The sequence below is a fragment of the Pezoporus flaviventris genome, unplaced genomic scaffold (assembly GCF_033815535.1).
Source record: "Pezoporus flaviventris isolate CSIRO_AGI_PZ_B2104156 unplaced genomic scaffold, CSIRO_AGI_Pfla_v1 ptg000001l, whole genome shotgun sequence".
NCBI classification, from domain to species: domain Eukaryota; kingdom Metazoa; phylum Chordata; class Aves; order Psittaciformes; family Psittacidae; genus Pezoporus; species Pezoporus flaviventris.
The window spans coordinates 11,747,015-11,764,903 of record NW_026892549.1 but is presented as its reverse complement, the minus strand read 5'-3'; the positions used below and the strand labels follow the sequence as shown (position 1 = coordinate 11,764,903).

Sequence of the window (17,889 nt, the reverse complement as noted above, 5' to 3'; positions counted from 1 at the left end):
TCTCTCAGAAGATCCCTCTGCTGTGGGGTTGCTGAAAGTTGAAGAACAACAAGTGCCAATTGCGACCACAACAGTGCACCGGCGGCAATATCGCACCAACCGAGACTCCCTGATTCCCATCCATCAGCTGATCCGTAGACTGGAGAGTCAGGGGGTGATCAGCAGGACCCGCTCACCCTTCAATAGCCCCATATGGCCAGTGCGAAAGTCTAATGGAGAATGGAGACTAACAGTAGACTATCGTGGCCTGAATGAAGTCACACCACCATTGAGTGCTGCCGTACCGGACATGCTAGAACTTCAGTATGAACTAGAGTCAAAGGCAGCCAAGTGGTATGCCACGATTGATATTGCCAATGCATTTTTCTCCATTCCTTTGGCAGCAGAGTGCAGGCCACAGTTTGCTTTTACTTGGAGGGGTGTCCAGTTCACTTGGAACCGACTGCCCCAGGGGTGGAAACACAGCCCTACCATTTGCCACGGACTGATCCAGACTGCACTGGAACAGGGGCAAGCTCCAGAACACCTGCAATACATTGATGACATTATTGTGTGGGGCGATACAGCGGAAGAAGTCTTTGAGAAAGGGAGGAAAATAATCCAAATCCTGCTGAAAGCTGGTTTTGCCATAAAACGGAGTAAGGTCAAGGGACCTGCACAGGAGATTCAGTTTTTGGGAATAAAATGGCAAGATGGACGTAGACAGAACCCCACAGATGTGATCAACAAGATAACAGCAATGTCTCCACCAACTAATAAGAAAGAAACGCAAGCTTTCTTGGGTGCAGTGGGGTTCTGGAGAATGCACATCCCAAATTACAGTTCGATTGTAAGCCCTCTCTATCATGTGACCCGGAAGAAGAATGATTTTAAATGGGGCCCTGAGCAGCAACAAGCCTTTGAGCAAATTAAACGTGAGATAGTTCATGCAGTAGCCCTTGGACCAGTCCGGACTGGGCCAGATGTAAAAAATGTGCTGTACACTGCAGCTGGGGAGAACGGTCCTACCTGGAGCCTCTGGCAGAAAGCTCCAGGGGAGACTCGAGGTCGACCCCTCGGCTTTTGGAGTCGGGGATACAAAGGATCTGAGGCCAGCTATACCCCAACTGAGAAAGAGATACTGGCAGCCTATGAAGGGGTTCGAGCTGCTTCGGAAGTGATTGGCACTGAAGCACAGCTCCTCCTGGCACCCCGGCTGCCCGTGCTGGGCTGGATGTTCAAAGGCAGGGTCTCCTCTACACATCATGCAACTGATGCTACATGGAGTAAATGGGCTGCACTAATTACACAACGAACTCGAATAGGAAATCCCAGTCGTCCAGGCATTCTAGAAGTCATCATGGACTGGCCAGAGGGCAAAGATTTCGGAATGTCACCAGAGGAGGAGGTGGTGCGTGCTGAAGAGGCTCCACCATATAATAAACTGTCAGAAAGTGAAAAGCAGTATGCCTTGTTTACTGATGGCTCTTGCCGTATTGTGGGAAAGCATCGGAGATGGAAGGCAGCTGTATGGAGTCCTGGACGACAAGTTGCAGAAACTGCTGAAGGAGAGGGTGAATCGAGTCAATTTGCCGAGGTGAAAGCCATCCAGCTGGCCCTGGACATTGCTGAACGAGAAAAGTGGCCAGTACTTTATCTCTATACTGACTCATGGATGGTGGCAAATGCCCTGTGGGGGTGGTTGAAGCAATGGAAGCAGAACAACTGGCAACGCAGAGGTAAACCCATCTGGGCTGCTGCACTGTGGAAAGATATTGCTGCCCGGGTGCAGAACCTGGTGGTGAAGGTACGTCATGTAGATGCCCATGTACCCAAGAGTCGGGCCACTGAGGAACACCAGAACAACCAACAAGTGGATAAAGCAGCTAAGATTGAAGTGGCTCAGATGGACTTAGATTGGCAACATAAAGGTGAATTATTTTTGGCCCGGTGGGCCCATGACACTTCAGGCCATCAGGGCAGAGATGCAACATATAGATGGGCCCGTGATCGAGGGGTGGACTTAACAATGGACACTATTGCCCAGGTTATTCATGAGTGTGAAACATGTGCTGCAATTAAACAAGCCAAGCGGTTAAAGCCTCTTTGGTATGGAGGACGATGGTTGAAGTATAAATATGGGGAGGCCTGGCAGATTGACTATATCACACTGCCACCAACCCGCCAAGGCAAGCGCCATGTGCTTACCATGGTGGAAGCAACCACCGGGTGGCTGGAAACATACGCTGTGCCCCATGCCACTGCCCGGAACACTATCCTGGGCCTTGAGAAACAGATTTTGTGGCGACACGGCACCCCAGAGAGAATTGAATCAGACAATGGGACTCATTTCCTGAATAACCTTATAGATATTTGGGCCAAAGAGCATGGCATTGAGTGGGTATATCACATCCCCTACCATGCACCAGCCTCTGGGAAAATCGAACGGTACAATGGGCTGTTAAAAACTACACTGAGAGCGATGGGTGGGGGAACTTTCAAGCATTGGGATACACATTTACCAAAGGCCACCTGGTTGGTCAACACCAGAGGATCTGCCAACAGGGCTGGCCCAGCCCAGTCAGAACTTTTACATATTGTAGAGGGGGACAAAGTTCCCGTGGTGCATATGAAGAATTTGCTGGGGAAGACAGTCTGGGTTATTCCTGCTTCAGGTAAAGGCAAACCCACTCGTGGGATTGCTTTTGCTCAGGGACCTGGATATACTTGGTGGGTAATGCGGGAAGATGGGGAAGTCCGATGTATACCTCAAGGGGATTTGATTTTAGGGGAAAACAGCCAGTGAACTCAATTGTATACTGTTGCCTGCTGTGTAATGCTTTTATAGCCCATCAACTAGATGTCTCCAGGTCACCAGCGACTGGCCCTGACTTCCCTCCAGCCATCATCCCAACAGAGAATGAACTTGGAACATCATGGACCGAATGGACTCGGCAGCATTATAGGGATTGGTCCATGCACTAAGAAAATGATTTTTTCCTCTTGGTCTGTATGTATATGGATGTATATATGTGGGAGAGCGATGGTGTATTGAAAATGTGGGATCTGAGCACGACGTGAATGGTATGGAATAAGGGGTGGATAATGTCCTGGGTTCAGCAGTAGCAGTCATGTTTTTTCCTTTGTGTTAACTGGTGCAGTGCTGTGTTTTGACTTCTAGTTTGAGAGCAGCGTTGGTGAAGCCGATGTTTTCGGTTGTTGCTAAGTGATGTTTACCCTGACCAAGGACTCTGTGAGGCTCATGCTCTGCCAGGGAGGAGGGGAAGCTGTGAGGAGGCAGAGACGGGGCGCCTGACCCGGGCTAGCCGGGGAGGTATTCCATACCACAGCACGTCATGGCCGGGGTGGGGGGTAACTGGGAGTTACCCGGAAGGACAGGAGCTTCCGGGTGGAACTCGTTTTCTTGGCCGGTGGTATCGTATTCTCTTCCCTTGTTATTTTCCCTTATCATTGTTTTAGCTGATAGTAGCGGTGGTGATTTGTTGCTGGACTGTTCTTGTCTCAACCCGTAGGAGTTGCACTCTCTCGATCCTCCTCCCCGTTCCTCCGGGAGCGGGGAAGGGGAGAGCCCCGGTGCAGGGGGGGGGGGAGACAGACACGGACCTTGATTGTTGTCAGCTCGGCACCACTCACTGGGAGTGAGTGAACAAGTTACCTGACTGGGTTTAAACCACGACACTAACTCTCCAGGTATTACACTCAAAGTGTTAGAAGTCAGGTATTACTGGAAGTTCTGTAGGCTTTCACTTTTTTTTTTTTTTTTTTTTACCATTTCCACTTGTGAATGAAGATTTATAAATATTTGGTACCAGTTAAATATCTCAGGCAGGCTCCAAAAGTGACAGTGACTTTGTGTAAACCTGCTATCATACTACTTTTGAGTAAATATGATCTGTGAATATTCAAGCATTAAGAAACGCACTTTGGGAGAGAGTTCCTGAAGTATTTAAATGACGTGGGAGGAAGACTTTCTCCTTAGCTAATGCTGTTTGTCACTTTCTGTTGTTAGAATCTGCACCCAAAATGTAGTTATCAAAACAAAATCAAGTTGTATAAAAGTTTCTACAGTAAAAGCAGTAGTATTCTTGGTGTCTGAAATGGATGGAACATGCCTGTAGGTGCTCCGAAGTGTGCTTTTTTGCAAATTTTGCAGCTCTCCTACATAATGATCAATTTGCCTTTAATCAGAATTTTTCCCTGCTTCTCCTGGAGCAAGCTACCAAATGAATTTTGCATGTCTTCATGTTTCTACACAAGACTTGAAATATTTCTGGAAGATACAATTTAATTTAAGGCAAACTAATTGCCTTAGTAAGGGAAACTCAGGGGAGTTCAGCAGTGCTTGGGGTGAAACTGTGATCCCTTTTAGGTTTCTGATACAAGAAACTGTAATCCATGTTGATAAGCTTAATGAGAAATATCAGGTTTACATGTTGTCATAAATGTGTTTCTTGAAGACATTTTGTTCACGTGGACTTCATGGCCCATTTTGAGACACACTCTATTGTCAAAGTTAACTAAAGGATGGTTGAGTTTATTCTGTCCTTTGTGTTTTCAAATGGAGAAGCATAAAGGCATAGATATGCTGACCATAAAATACATACTCACGGAGCAGAAAAAAAGGTATAAACGGTAATCATGTGAGTAATGCAGTCTGTATTGCTAGTTATTGTAAGCGAAATATTTCCCACCTGTTTCTGTGACCTTTGAGGATAAGGCAAATTTTTCTGAGAACATGCTCCTGCGATCTTATCTGCTACAGAATGTATCTGAGAATATCACAGAGATGTCACAAGACCCTGCAAATAACTTATCTTGTCAGAATGGGTTGATCTCATATCATAAAGAGATATTTTTGTATGAGATAGATTGCAGTGTGCTGTTCTCTGCACTAAATAATTCCTGAGGACAAACAGAACAAATTTATGCTAATTATTGCCATCCTGTATGTTAAACCAAGGACCATTTTTTCCATGCAATGGGAGTTTACATGTATTTAGATCTTAGCATTAGCACTTTGCAACAAGGTGGTTTTTCTGGTTTTTTTTTTTTCTTATGACTCTTACAGATTTTTTCAGGAAAAGAGAACATCTGCTGCTTTTCTCTTGTAAGGTTTCTGCATTTCAGTAGAGAAATGGGCTTTTGTAATTATCAAGAGAGTCCTAGTAAGAACTTTGAAAGCATGCTAACTAGGCCAGAAATCTTACAGTACTTGGGAGCTCTTCTTGATGCTAGGGGTAAAACATCAAGACCTTGCTTATCTATTTGAAGTTTAATTCTTGATTATGTAAACTCTTTAAGAGCTTAGCCAGTTTAGCACTGCAGCATTCGCAAATGTTATGCACAGTAAATGATTAAGCAAGCATTGAAGCACTAATCTGGCAAAGCACTAAGCTGGTTTGCTTCTGTGAGCGTTCAAAAAACAACCCAAAACAACTCAGCATTTAAGTGTTTGTCAAACTTTACATCTACTTTTGGTTCCCACTGCCCAGAGGAGATGTAAGCTTCACAGTTCCCTAGGTATCTGATTGCCTCATGCAGGTTTTTCTATCCTTCAGAACTCTTAAAACCCAGAGGTGCCTACCATTTTCCCATTTCACTCTTTGAAGATGAGAATTGAAGTATAATTAAACCATAAAAGTGCATTCTGATAGTCCAGTTTAAGAAATAAAAAAGGTTCTCTGAGCTTAGTCCTTAACTATGTTGAGTTCTTTGATGTTTTTACTGTAAAAACAAAAGTTGAGACCTTTTTTTTCTTCATTTTACAGCTGCGGGAAAATTAAGCAATGAAAAGGTCTTTGTACCATTAATGAATTAAGTATTCATAAATTACTTCTTTAGCTGCAATATAGTTAGCCGAGAGAAACTTCCCTATAGCATCTCAATTTGAAAAACACTTTTCTTCATAATTGGCTTCTGCCAGAGTCTTTACAAACCTCAGAATTGGTGTACATATATGCAAGTTTGAAAGTATCGAGCATAAGATTTTTGGAGATTATGACTTTTTTTCAAAAATTTCCATGCATACGGGCTTTGTAGGTGAAGAGTGGGTATTTGTGTCTAATTCTGATCTTTGCCACCAGAGTTTTATAAAAGAGTAAATACAATCAGTCATGAAATCCTCCTAAATCTAAGAGATTATGGAAACCAGTTCATTCCAGATTTATACTTTGTTTTTCATAGCTCAAAAGTTAGAGAAACCTGAAAAGAAGCCTTTTCACAGCAGATGAGGAATAAACAGTAGTTCTGATATTGAAACATTTTTTCTCAACTTTTTAGGAGTCTATAGAATTACTCATTGTAGCCACATCTGATAACAGAAACTATAATTGCTTCATTCCACTATTGCATTCTAGATTCAGCTTTTATAATTGTTCAGATAAAATTCTCCAATTCATTCCGAAATCTGATCATTTTATTTTATTGTATTCTATCTCTTTTAAAGGATAATATTCAGGAAAAATACCTTTATTAAAGGCTATTCACACAATTACATTACTCTAAGCTTCCACAGTCTCCAGTTTATGGAGCCCAGTTTATGAAGATTGCCAACAGGTTGGTTTTTGTGTCTTCCGCTATTCTTGTGATAATATGCCCAAATTTGATTAGATTATAAACTTCTGAAAATATTTTTTCTACATACTCATGAAAACTTAGCTGACATTCATGCATATTTCCATATGAGCTGGACATGTGCCATCAAAAATTTTAAAGGGTGGGCATTACTTTCCATGCAGTTGTTCCTGTCAGAAAGTAATCAGAAAAGAGAGCATACAATACAGTGTTTCCTGTGTCACAAGATCTCCCCTCGTTTATATCAACACAGTCAAAACCAGGAGGTTTTTGATGAACAAAGTTGCATAGTATTGAACAGCTTCTATGATTGTAATAGATGATAAATGAGATAAATCAAAGGGGCTTAGCAGTTCATGTGCTTATAGCTGGATGATGGCAGGCAGCAATACAGTCAGGAGCGTGGAGAGGTGAAGATGAAGGAAGGAATTGCTTCGGGGCAGAGTGAGGATGAATGAATATTGAAAACAGGGGCAGGACATGAGTCCAAGGTGTAGGGGCTGATGGGCAAGTAAATGGTCTCTGTAAGTCTGAAAAATGCTTAAAGCATCTTTGAAACTCATTAGCAAACTCTTGAGTCATTCTACTCAAATGATGATTTGTGTATATTTGACAATAATGACTTGTGTGAGAGCATGCTGCTGTCTACTGCCGCAGAGTAACTGGCATATAAACAACTGCTCACAGTGAAATTCAAAAGTCAAGAAAGCATTTTAAAGTGGGATAGTAAAATATTTCAGTCCTAGGTCTGATCAGCTGATTTTAAAGGTAGATTTTTTTTAAACTTTATCCACCTCTTCTTGGGGTATCATTGTAAGTCATATGTAATAGCTTTAATACCACAGATACATTTGTACCTTAAAATTTTTAGAATGAAGTCTAAATTTTGGGTTATATAACAATTTGTGTGATTTCATTATACTGAAATATTCTCAGTTTTCACTATTTCAGTTGCATTCTTTGATTTGTAACATATCCCATCACTTCAGTGCTAGGACTTCTATTGTCCATACTTACTGTATGAATGTGTGATGTATATATTACCTTTGCAGAATGAAATATATATTAATGCCACTGTCCATCATATTTGAAAAATCATGGCAGTTAGGGATGTTACCAGTGACTGGAAAAAAGGAAATACAAGCCCCATTTTCAAGAAGGGGGAAATGGAAGACTTGGGGAACTACAGACCAGTCATTCTCACCTCTGTGCCAGGCAAACTCTTGAAGCAGATTCTCCTTGGAAAGCATGCTAAGGCACATGAAATACAATGAGGTTGTTGGTGACAGCCAGCTTGGCTTCACTAAGGGGAAATCCTGCCTGACCAATTTGGTGGCCTTCTGTGATGGGGCTGCAGAATGATGGATAGGGGTAGAGCAGTTGACGTCATCTACCTGGCACTGTGCAAAGCATTTGATACTGTCCTGCACGACTTCCTTGTCTCTAAATTGGAGAGACATCAATTTGATAGGTGGACCACTCGGTGCTTAGAGAACTGGCTGGATGGCAGCATGCAGAGTTGTGGTCAACGGCTCAATGTCCAGGCAGAGACCAGTAACAAGTGGTGTCCCTCAGGGATCGGTGTTGGGACAGATCCTGTTCAACATTTTTGTCAGTGACATGGACAGTGGGATTCATGTGCCTTCAGCAAGTTTGCCAACGACATTAAGTTATGTGTTTCAGTTGATACGTTGGAGGGCAGGGATGGGATCCAGAGGGACCTGGACACACTTGAGAAATGGACCAGTGCCAACCTCATGATGTTCAACCATGGCAAGTGCAAGGTCCTACACCTGGGTCAGAGCAATCTCAGGTGCAGATACAGGTAGGGCAAAGAGATTCAGAGCAGCCCTGCAGAGAGGGGATTGACTATATCTCAAAGAGATTACAAGCTGAATGCAAAATGAGATAAGAATTATTACAAGGGAGTTCAAATGGAAAGAGGACAGTATGGGCAAGTAATTGCCACACAAGAGAAGATGAGCAATTTCCAAGTTCATTTAGTTTTGTAGGTATAATGGCTATTTTCTTTTTAAGCGTTTTGCTTCCTTGATGCTGTTTGTTGTTGGAGGGGTACTTAATTGTTAAAAAAGAGCTTATCACTGGCTTCATTTGAGTCATGATGTCAATAGGCTTTATATTTTTATTTTATTGCAGTTCAGACAATTTAGAGTTTCAGAGAGTGGAATGCAAAATAATGTAGCATGGTTTTTAAGGTTTGATCACCAATGTAAATTTTCTGTCCTTGGGTGCCAGAATTCTTAAACAGAAACTGCTCTACTGCCAGAGAGGGGAAAGGTGGCCATTTAAAATGATGCTTAGCAGCCATTAATTACCTTTAGCAGTTACTTACCAGCACTGGAACTCTGGCTTTGTGAATGTGTTTTTGGGAAGAGGATGACAGGAATCTTTTCACCCCTTCTCTTCTTGTAGACTATGCACAGGGGCATAGCAAGATTGTAGTCCCTTCATTTTGGAAAGGGAAGGGGCAGGTATCTTTCTAGCTCAGAAGTGATCAGTCAGTTTCAGCTTGAACAGGAGCTGAACACCAAATAAAATCTAACCTTATTGGACATGATAGAGCATGGATATTTTTGTAGTGTTTATTGGTTAGAATATGTTAGCATTTGGGTTTTTTTAAGGGTACTTATTGGCACATGAATTTTACCAGCTGACAATGAGACTTTCATTTTTTCTTAATATTAGACTATATGACTTTACTTTTAGAAATATTTGTGTTTCAGTAAAAGGCAAGTGAGACTGGGCTTCACTTCTTCTGTATGGCTTCTGAAGAAGCATATTTTGTAGTTAAGAAATCCTAGATGGCAGGTTTTTCACCCCTGAAAAAAAAATGAACTTTTTTTTTCTGCTTAAGTAGATGTATTCAGAGAATATAAGGGAAAAAGAGTTCACACAAAAGAAAAGTTCACATTTTTATCATGGATATGACTTCCAACATATGAATTTATATTCTGAGATCCAAATAAGTACAAAGTGCAAGAGAGAGATGGATGTACATCTTAAATCTCTGCATGCTTCTCATACGTCTACATAATCTCCTCTTATGGAGATGTGTGGCTCTTCCCTTAAGTTTTGCAGCACTTTATCTCCCTAAATTATGTTATCTGTTGTCATTTTATTATTGTTAAAGTATCTAATAATTTTTATTTTCCACTGCTTCTGATCTGTTGCAAGCCTCCCCTTTTCCCCTTTCACCACCTACCTGTATTTATTCCTCCTTTCTGATAGGCCTGTGTATTCCATCTCTTTTCTACCTTCTCTTTCCTGTCACATCTGTCATCTTCTTGTTTGGTCGAGCCCTGTTTGGAATTAGTATTTAGTGTGAGGGAACCCATGGTTTATGTATAAAATTAAACAACCGGTAGAAAACTAGAGGTAGCAGTAGAAGGCCTATTAGAAAAGGAGGGATTTCAAGAGATTCACTCATCTTTGGTAGGAAGAAGGCTCACAAAAGCAAATTTCAGGTTCAGTTGTTCCTCAGAAATTGCTTAGGGTAGTGATTTTGCATTCCATGGATTTTGTCCTTCAGAATTGTTGAGTAACTTGTTGAATATGCTCCCATAATGCATTTTATTACTCAAATAAGAAGAGTAAAGTCTCAAAAATCAAAGGAAGTATCAGTTTGAATCGATACAATTCTGTTGCTGGCACAAAGTAGAGCATTTTTTTACTTGTGTAATACATAGTCTATGTTGCAGTATATGAAAGCTATGTTCTGAGATCTACTATGTCTAAGCTGTAAGAAGCTTGAGTCACTGACATAACTATTTGGAACTCAGTAGAAGCAGCCAGCTGATTAACATGGCTCAGGAAAGGACTTATGAAAGAGGCTGAAGGCACTTCCCACCTCTTCCTTTAAGCTATCGAGTGTGCCTGTCCATGATGTTGGAGTCTGAGTCCTGTGGCATCTGGGCAGTTGTTCCTTTTCTGATTGAACTCCACTTTAGCTGTATTTGTTGAGATTTTTTCCATATGAGAGAAAAGTAATATGCATGGGTTACAAGGGGAGGATTATTTGAGGATTTGATGCTGTAACAATGAGGGGAAAAAAACACTTGTAGTAGCTATTGGTCTACTAGAATACTTACAAACTGCTAGAGCTGTATCCAGTAGGTTATTGGTCTGCAAGTGAGGTGTTCTTGTAGTTATTTTTGCTAAGTGTTTTGAAATACCAATAGCGCTTCAGCTTACTTAACCCAACTTTGGAAGCTTTCATAGAAGCCATAGGGTGACACTGTTATGACAAACCTTAAGAAAGAAATAAATCTAATGAATACATAGATAATTCTAGAAAGTAATTAATACTGAGTGCAGTTCTCATGGCTCTGTGTTAAAATAGGACTATTTAAATTCTCCATGAATTTGCTGATCAAGATCTGACCCTTCTCTTGGTATAATATATTTTTTGTCAAGTACACATCTTGATTAAATGTTTTCAAACAGGTAACATGGGAGAAGCAGAGGTACTTACCAGTTATGACTAACCTAGCTTCACTTTGAACTTACAGAAAGTAGCCCATTTTTACACTGCTTACCAAAGAAAAGGAGAGCAATTAATCCTGCTCTAGCTTTTGGATGTTTTCTTTCATCTAGGAGGTTTTTCTTGCAATTTATTCTGATAAATCCGGTGGTGAGGCTAAAACAAGGAAAGGGGGAAAGAGTTAAAAAAGCCCCACAATATAATGGAAATAACTGTACTTATAGTTTCCGTATTTTTATTTTGTTGTACTTGATATGTTAGTTTGGCAGCAAATTTAAAATAGTACTTCTCTTCCTTGCTCAGATGAACAGGATAGAAACAATTGCCATGGGATATGATTCACTTCTAGTTTGTAGGTCCTCTTTTCATAATGTGATTCTACAAATAAGGGAAATTATAAAAGCTTTTCTTGGGGGTACTAAACTGTGTAAGGAGTCATGAAAAAGCTGCCTCTGCAGTAAGTCCCAAAATGATGATTTTTTTTTTCACTTTGACGCTTTTTAAAAGAATATCATACTGTTATTTCAGTATGATGGGCTATGGTATATGTTAACATACAAGAAGGGAAAATTTCAGGTCTGAGATGCAAGGTTTCCTTGACCAGATGGCAGCTTACTGTCCACTGAAATTAAGTATCACAAGGCTAGGCTATTGTATGCAAAATAGAATTTGCTAAGTTGTCATTCCATATACTCAGTATCAGTCATCAGTTGTTAGTGAACTACGAAATCTTCCAACTGGAATCTGAGATTTTCCTACTCTATTTAAGCACATTCCAGGTTAAAAGATGAAGCTATTTTCATCTAAGAAAACAAGGTAAAGGTGTAAAGGATCTCCTGGTTAAAAATGCACACTCAGCTGCTCTGATCTGCCTTTTCAGCTCTCTGACTAATTAGAGTGATTCAGTAACAATTAGCACATACAAATTGTTCACTGTAGTCAGATATTCTCCTGTGACATTTTTTATAACAGCTATATATGTTAAAAGAAGAAAAAAGAGTTCAGTTTATGTTTACCAAGAGCAAATAGTTCAATTTGAGAGTGAAAAGCAAGATAGAGAACGTTCTAAAGCTTTTTCTTCCTTTTGTCCTTCCATCCTTTTTAAAATTATGTTGGTCCCTAGTTTTGTGATATTGTAGCAATGAGTTATCATCATCACTTTGTTTATATTTTAAAATTACATTGTTGGTTATGCCAGGAATAATCAGTAAACCCTTTTGTTGCTATGTTTATTTTAATGCAAAGCTCCCCCCTCCCCTCCCCCCCATCTCTCTTGTCAGTATATTTTGCTGAAATAAAATACTATTGTCTTAAAGGGCGTTAAACACACTGCATCTGGAGATGTGTCTGTTTCGGATATTTTCTAGTAACATTTATTCTCCTAAACTGTCAAATGAATATTGGTCTTCTGTAAAGAGTAGGTTAAGTTATATCTGTGTTACATACCGCTTTAAAGCTTAACACATCATTAGTTTAATAGAATAGGTGATTTTTGTTAACTGAAATTCTTTCATTTCCTTAACATTGATTGGCCCAACTAATTCTAAGAAAGCAGAGCTCATAGCCCATCCATCTTTATCATAAATGGTAATAAAGAACCATCTAGGCTTGACATATTGTCATGACAATTATTCTCAAGACATTATATAGTAGTTCTATCTGTCAAGCCATGCAGTATGGAATATTTTAACTGGCAGTCTTCCAAGAGTGAGCATTAATCTTAGCATCTCTTCTTACAGTACCTAATCAAGATATTCCAGGGGTGATTGCACTAACATTGTTTGAAGACTACATCTACTGGACAGATGGGAAAACCAAATCACTCAGCCGTGCCCACAAAACCTCTGGATCAGACAGACTATCACTGATTAACTCATGGCATACCATAACAGACATCCAGGTGTATCACTCTTATAGGCAACCTGATGGTAATTATTCTGTCTATGCTTTCTGTACAGCACATTCATGTATTTCACTTAGTAGCCAGTTGCTGACCTAATGGAAGCTCATTTATCTGCAGTGATTTATTTCTGTTCTGTTTCCAATTTTGGAAGTTTTCAAATTGCCATATTTAAACCTAAATCTGTGCTTGAAGGTCTAAGTATAGCTGGTTAAATAAATGTGATTTATCTTGTTCAGTGGCTTGATACCAGTTTCGGTGCTTAAAAATTGACCCAAATACTGACTGGAGGTGCAGATCTGACATTGCATTACAGTAAAAGTTACCGTTCAAGGTGGGAACAATATGTTATGAAAAATAAAAAAAAAAAAAAATATTCTTAGTAATAATTTTGCATACAACAGAGAATAGCTTAAAGTCAGAAGGAAAAGTTTGCCTCTTACGGGTTTTTATTTGAGATGTTTCGTTCTAAAAATAGTATGGGTAATAAATTTTTATTCCTCTATAAAGCAGAGACCCTGAAGTATACTGAAATAATGGGCTCTGAAATAATTTTCCTATTCTGTCCACAGTGTCTAAACATCTGTGTACACTAAACAATGGTGGTTGCAGTCATTTATGCCTTCTAGCCCCTGACAAGATGTATACATGTGCCTGTCCCACAAACTTTTACCTTGCTGCTGACAACAAGACATGCCTATCAAACTGCACTGCCAGTCAGGTAAGTGCATATGTATGGGGGAAGTGGCAGTGGAGATGATAGTATTTTACTGTGTTCCCACCTACTTTTAAATAAGGAATGGTGGTGTTTACAAAATGTGGAAGCATCAGTTAAAGGAGCTGAAGACTAGGTAACTCATGGGTGCCTTTAAAGCATTTAATCTTCAAGGCTCTGAGTTGAAAATAGGCTTACAAATGCCTTTTTTTCAGAGAATGCAGAACTTGTTCCTTTTCAAGTGTGGATGTTTCTGCCAGTCACTAGAACAAATACTGCTACGAAATCCCTAAAAATTGCTTTGGAAAAAGCATCTGTTTGAAATATAAAAGTACAAAGTGTATATAACAATGATTTGGGAATATTTATGCTTTACTAGTAGTCCACTTTTGTTATATGATGCTTATTACCTCTTACAAAATTCTGCATCGTGATGTCTGTACTCATCAAGGAAAGGATTTTATTCTTAATTTTTAGGGAACAGTGGTCATATTAATAAATTATGTACAGTTTCATTCAACTAATATTGTTATTTAAGAAAACTTCTCAGTTTCTTCTTCTGATACCTTATGGTAGTTTTTGGTGTGATTTTATTATATTCCATTGTCTATTTTCTGTTTAGATAGTTTGCTACTTCCCATTAAGTGATGAACACAAAGAAAGAATAAAACACTTGCAAAATGCATAATGTCTTACTTATTTTCCTCCCATATTTAGCTTCTCAGATTTGTTTGGTTAGGAAAAAAAAACACACTTGTTTTTGTTGCTTTTTTTTTTAATTTTGCTTTATTGCATTATTTATTTTGGTTTTGTTTTCGCTTTTCTCTTTAAATGGCATTGGAAGCTTATTCCACAGTGAATTTATATGCTACCAGTTGACTAAATGGCTCTATTCTTTTCCAAGTAATTTACTGTTAGTCTGAATTGAAGGGTAGCATCATATCTTGGATCCTCAAGGAGCAACATTTTATCACTTGTGGATTCCATATGAGCGAAAGCAGAGTTAAATAGAAGAAACTGCTTCAAACAGTTACCAGTTGACATTGGTTCTTAGTAATTTTCTTCCAATTTTGAAATCTGTTTACTGTTTAATAATTCATCAGTCTAATGGCATCAGATGCAGAGATCAGTGGCAAAAACATACTTTGCTTCTGAAGATTTTCATATAATGCTGTAAAATCAGAGCTGTTCCTGTGATGTAGTATCGACATACCCACCGTTAGCTGTTTCTGAGGAAAAGGAGTTGGATGGCTGATACTCTGGTCTTGCACATCTACAGGCTTTTCAGGTGTCCTTGATGGCTTATCTGATGTAATAAATTGTTCAGTGCGAGACATGTGAGACTGTAGAACACCAAAAACTTAGGCCATCCCAGGCACACTCATATGACTCTGACCCCCTGGTTTTGCAGCGTATGTGGCTTCCCAGTTTAGAAGGGAATGCATTTCTTGCAGAGCATAATAGCATCTAAAAGTTAGTATCCGTTTCCTGTAATTAAATTCATAATGTGATCTTAACAGCATCAAGTCTCTTGTGGTGAGCAGAGGCTGGTACCTTAAAACAATAAAGCAGCAGGAAGGCTTTACTAGCAAGCATAAAATACTGAGAAAGAGAATTGTGAGTTTGTTTGCCTCCTGTGTTTGGAGGCCTTCTGCTGAGCTACTCTGTTGTGCATACCTTTGTGGAACAGTTTGAAAGTTTAGAATATCTGCCTTCCAAACCCAGCCTGTCCCTCAACATGGTAGAAGAACGTAGTTCCAGCTATAGGTCTTACTAAATAAATGGCCATGAAACCCTAAATTTTCATGGCAGAAAAGATAAAATTGACCTACTGCACCAAATTTAATTTTGCTTTCAAATACAGCTTTATTGAATAATCAATGATTTAAAAAATGTGAAGAATAAAAAAAATTATGCCTTGTCCCAGAAAATAAAATGTCATGCACTTTGAAACCTGTTGGTTTGTTTTTTTTTTTTTATTTCTGTGCTCATATAGACACCAGGTAGGAAAACACAACATTTCTTAAAAGGTGCTAATAATCTGTCCAGCATTTTTCTCCCTTGCATTAGCAACATAATGAACTCTGATTTTAGGTTTAGCCCTAAAAGATTGCATTAAGTAATTTCTAGTCCTTTTTTTGATTTGCATTCCTCTTTCAGTCAGAACAAAGGTACAGTGTTGCCTGAGTTCAGAGTAAAGGAACTGCCAAGGTCTTACAAAGGGTTTTTCTTTTGAAACACTGGAAGGCCTAGCTTCTGATTTTCTCATTTAATTCAAAAAATATTAGCTATACTGTATACAGCACTGCACATTAAGGCCCTTTGCTGTTAAGTGTGGGCTTTTTGGTGTATCTGGAAAATGATATCAAATCTGCTTCAAGAGCCTACAAAGACTGTTTAAGAATTGAAGTGGTTGCTTTGAATAATATCTTAAAGAATCAAATCATAGAATGCAGCAAAATCCAATGAGTGGTTTATATCAGGGGCACTGTAAGTCAGTATAGCGATGTCAGTGAAATGACGATTTGTATCCATGGAATTCTCAATGAAAAACATCTAAAAAAAAAAAAGAAAGAAAAGAATATTTTTTAAAAAAGTTCTATAAGGTTAACATCCAGAGTTGATTAACGGAACAATGACTTAATCAGTCAGTCTTCTCTTTCATAAACTTTCTGTTTAATAATAAATAAATAAATAAATAACTATTCATATTGAAGCTTTTCTTCCTTTTTTCCTTCCTTTTACAGTTCCGTTGCAAAACTGACAAATGCATTCCATTTTGGTGGAAATGTGACACTGTGGATGACTGTGGAGATGGCTCTGATGAGCCAGAGGAATGCCGTAAGTGCATTCAGAATTTGGAACCCCATTTTGTCAGTATGGTCAAAGTCTAAAATGTAATGCTTTATAGATGTTAGGAAAATGAAATTTTTTTATGCTTTTGTTTGCACTGCTGATTTCTGTTCTTGGTCTCCATCAGATTTACCAAGGGTACAGGCTGTTGTTTTTCAGACTGTAAAAGATTTTCATTAACTCATCTCTACTAAGGGTCTTTTAAGGTCTTTGGAAAATCCTAAGAACATTTTTTTCATGTTTTTAACCTGTACTTTATCCCATTTATGCTTTTGCTAAAGATCTTTATTTCAAAGCTCTGTTATGAGGTTGCTTATTTTATATATATAAATACAAAATTCTGCCAGGTTTATTTTTGTATGCAATAGGAATGTGGAATTCTAATCTCACTTGCTTACGTTTCATTGCAATTATACAAGTTTAGCTACGCATTCTTATTTAGAGCAGTTTTCTGAACAACAGTGTTTTCCATATGGTTCCTACTAAGCATTTTTGTGTTTTGCACAGTATGTTTTATATAAATATTTTAGTTATATAAATATTGCCAAAGAAAAGTTTGGAGAGTTAAATCACACCCCTCCAGTATGAACAGTTTTATGTGATGAACATTTTTTATGCGTCCTATGTAACTTGGACACACTAACCTGAAGGTGGTGCAGATACAGGATATTTCTCGAGACCCACACATAGTCCAAATAGGTAGGTTATTTTAGTATTTTCCCATTGAATTGTAGACAATTGGAAGTCAATTGTAGTTGTATTGTTAGCATCCTAAAGGATGATTGCTGTAATGGTAACTGAGTGCAGGTTTTCTTAGAAAAGTACCTTTCTAGTGTAACGGTAATATCTGTTGATGATGCTAATTTTCAGTCCCAGTCCCTGACTACTTTAATACTATAATATTAATTACATAAAAGATTCTTCCCTTAAGCTGATATGCATAAACTGCTCTACAATGTGTTGTACAATCTTCCAGTTAAGTAACAGTTAATTTGATTGATTTTTTTTTTTGCTTTGAAATCTTTCATCTGCATTTTTACAATTTAATAATTAGTTCTCTTTTTCTGCTGCAGAGGTCTTTGAAGCAAGCTTTAACATATGTAAACACTCTAAATAAAATTATATTTTTAGCTACACGATGTTTATATATTATATTAGCATAGAGGTGCATAATTGCTCATTTGCTCAAATAGCAGTGGCTGTGAGAAGGAGCAGTGTTAAAAAACAGTGGGATAAATACAGTGGGATAGTGGGTTTCTTAAACGCAGACTTGAACTCAAGTGTTTGGATCCTAAATTGCAAGTCTCTGTTGCGCTAATAGTAAGCCTCACCCTGGAGAGGGTTGTA

At 38.8% G+C, this 17,889-nt stretch overlaps 1 protein-coding gene across 1 annotated transcript in view; it reads left to right on the top strand.

The window, feature by feature from the left end:
- Positions 1-17,889, top strand: part of LRP1B (LDL receptor related protein 1B) — a 794,792-nt gene that overhangs the window by 690,502 nt on the left and 86,401 nt on the right. Inside the window, exons 60-62 of the mRNA XM_061444942.1 lie at positions 12,814-13,002; positions 13,547-13,695; positions 16,437-16,530. Coding sequence (XP_061300926.1) covers positions 12,814-13,002; positions 13,547-13,695; positions 16,437-16,530 — 432 coding nt within the window. The remainder of the gene's footprint in view (positions 1-12,813; positions 13,003-13,546; positions 13,696-16,436; positions 16,531-17,889) is intronic.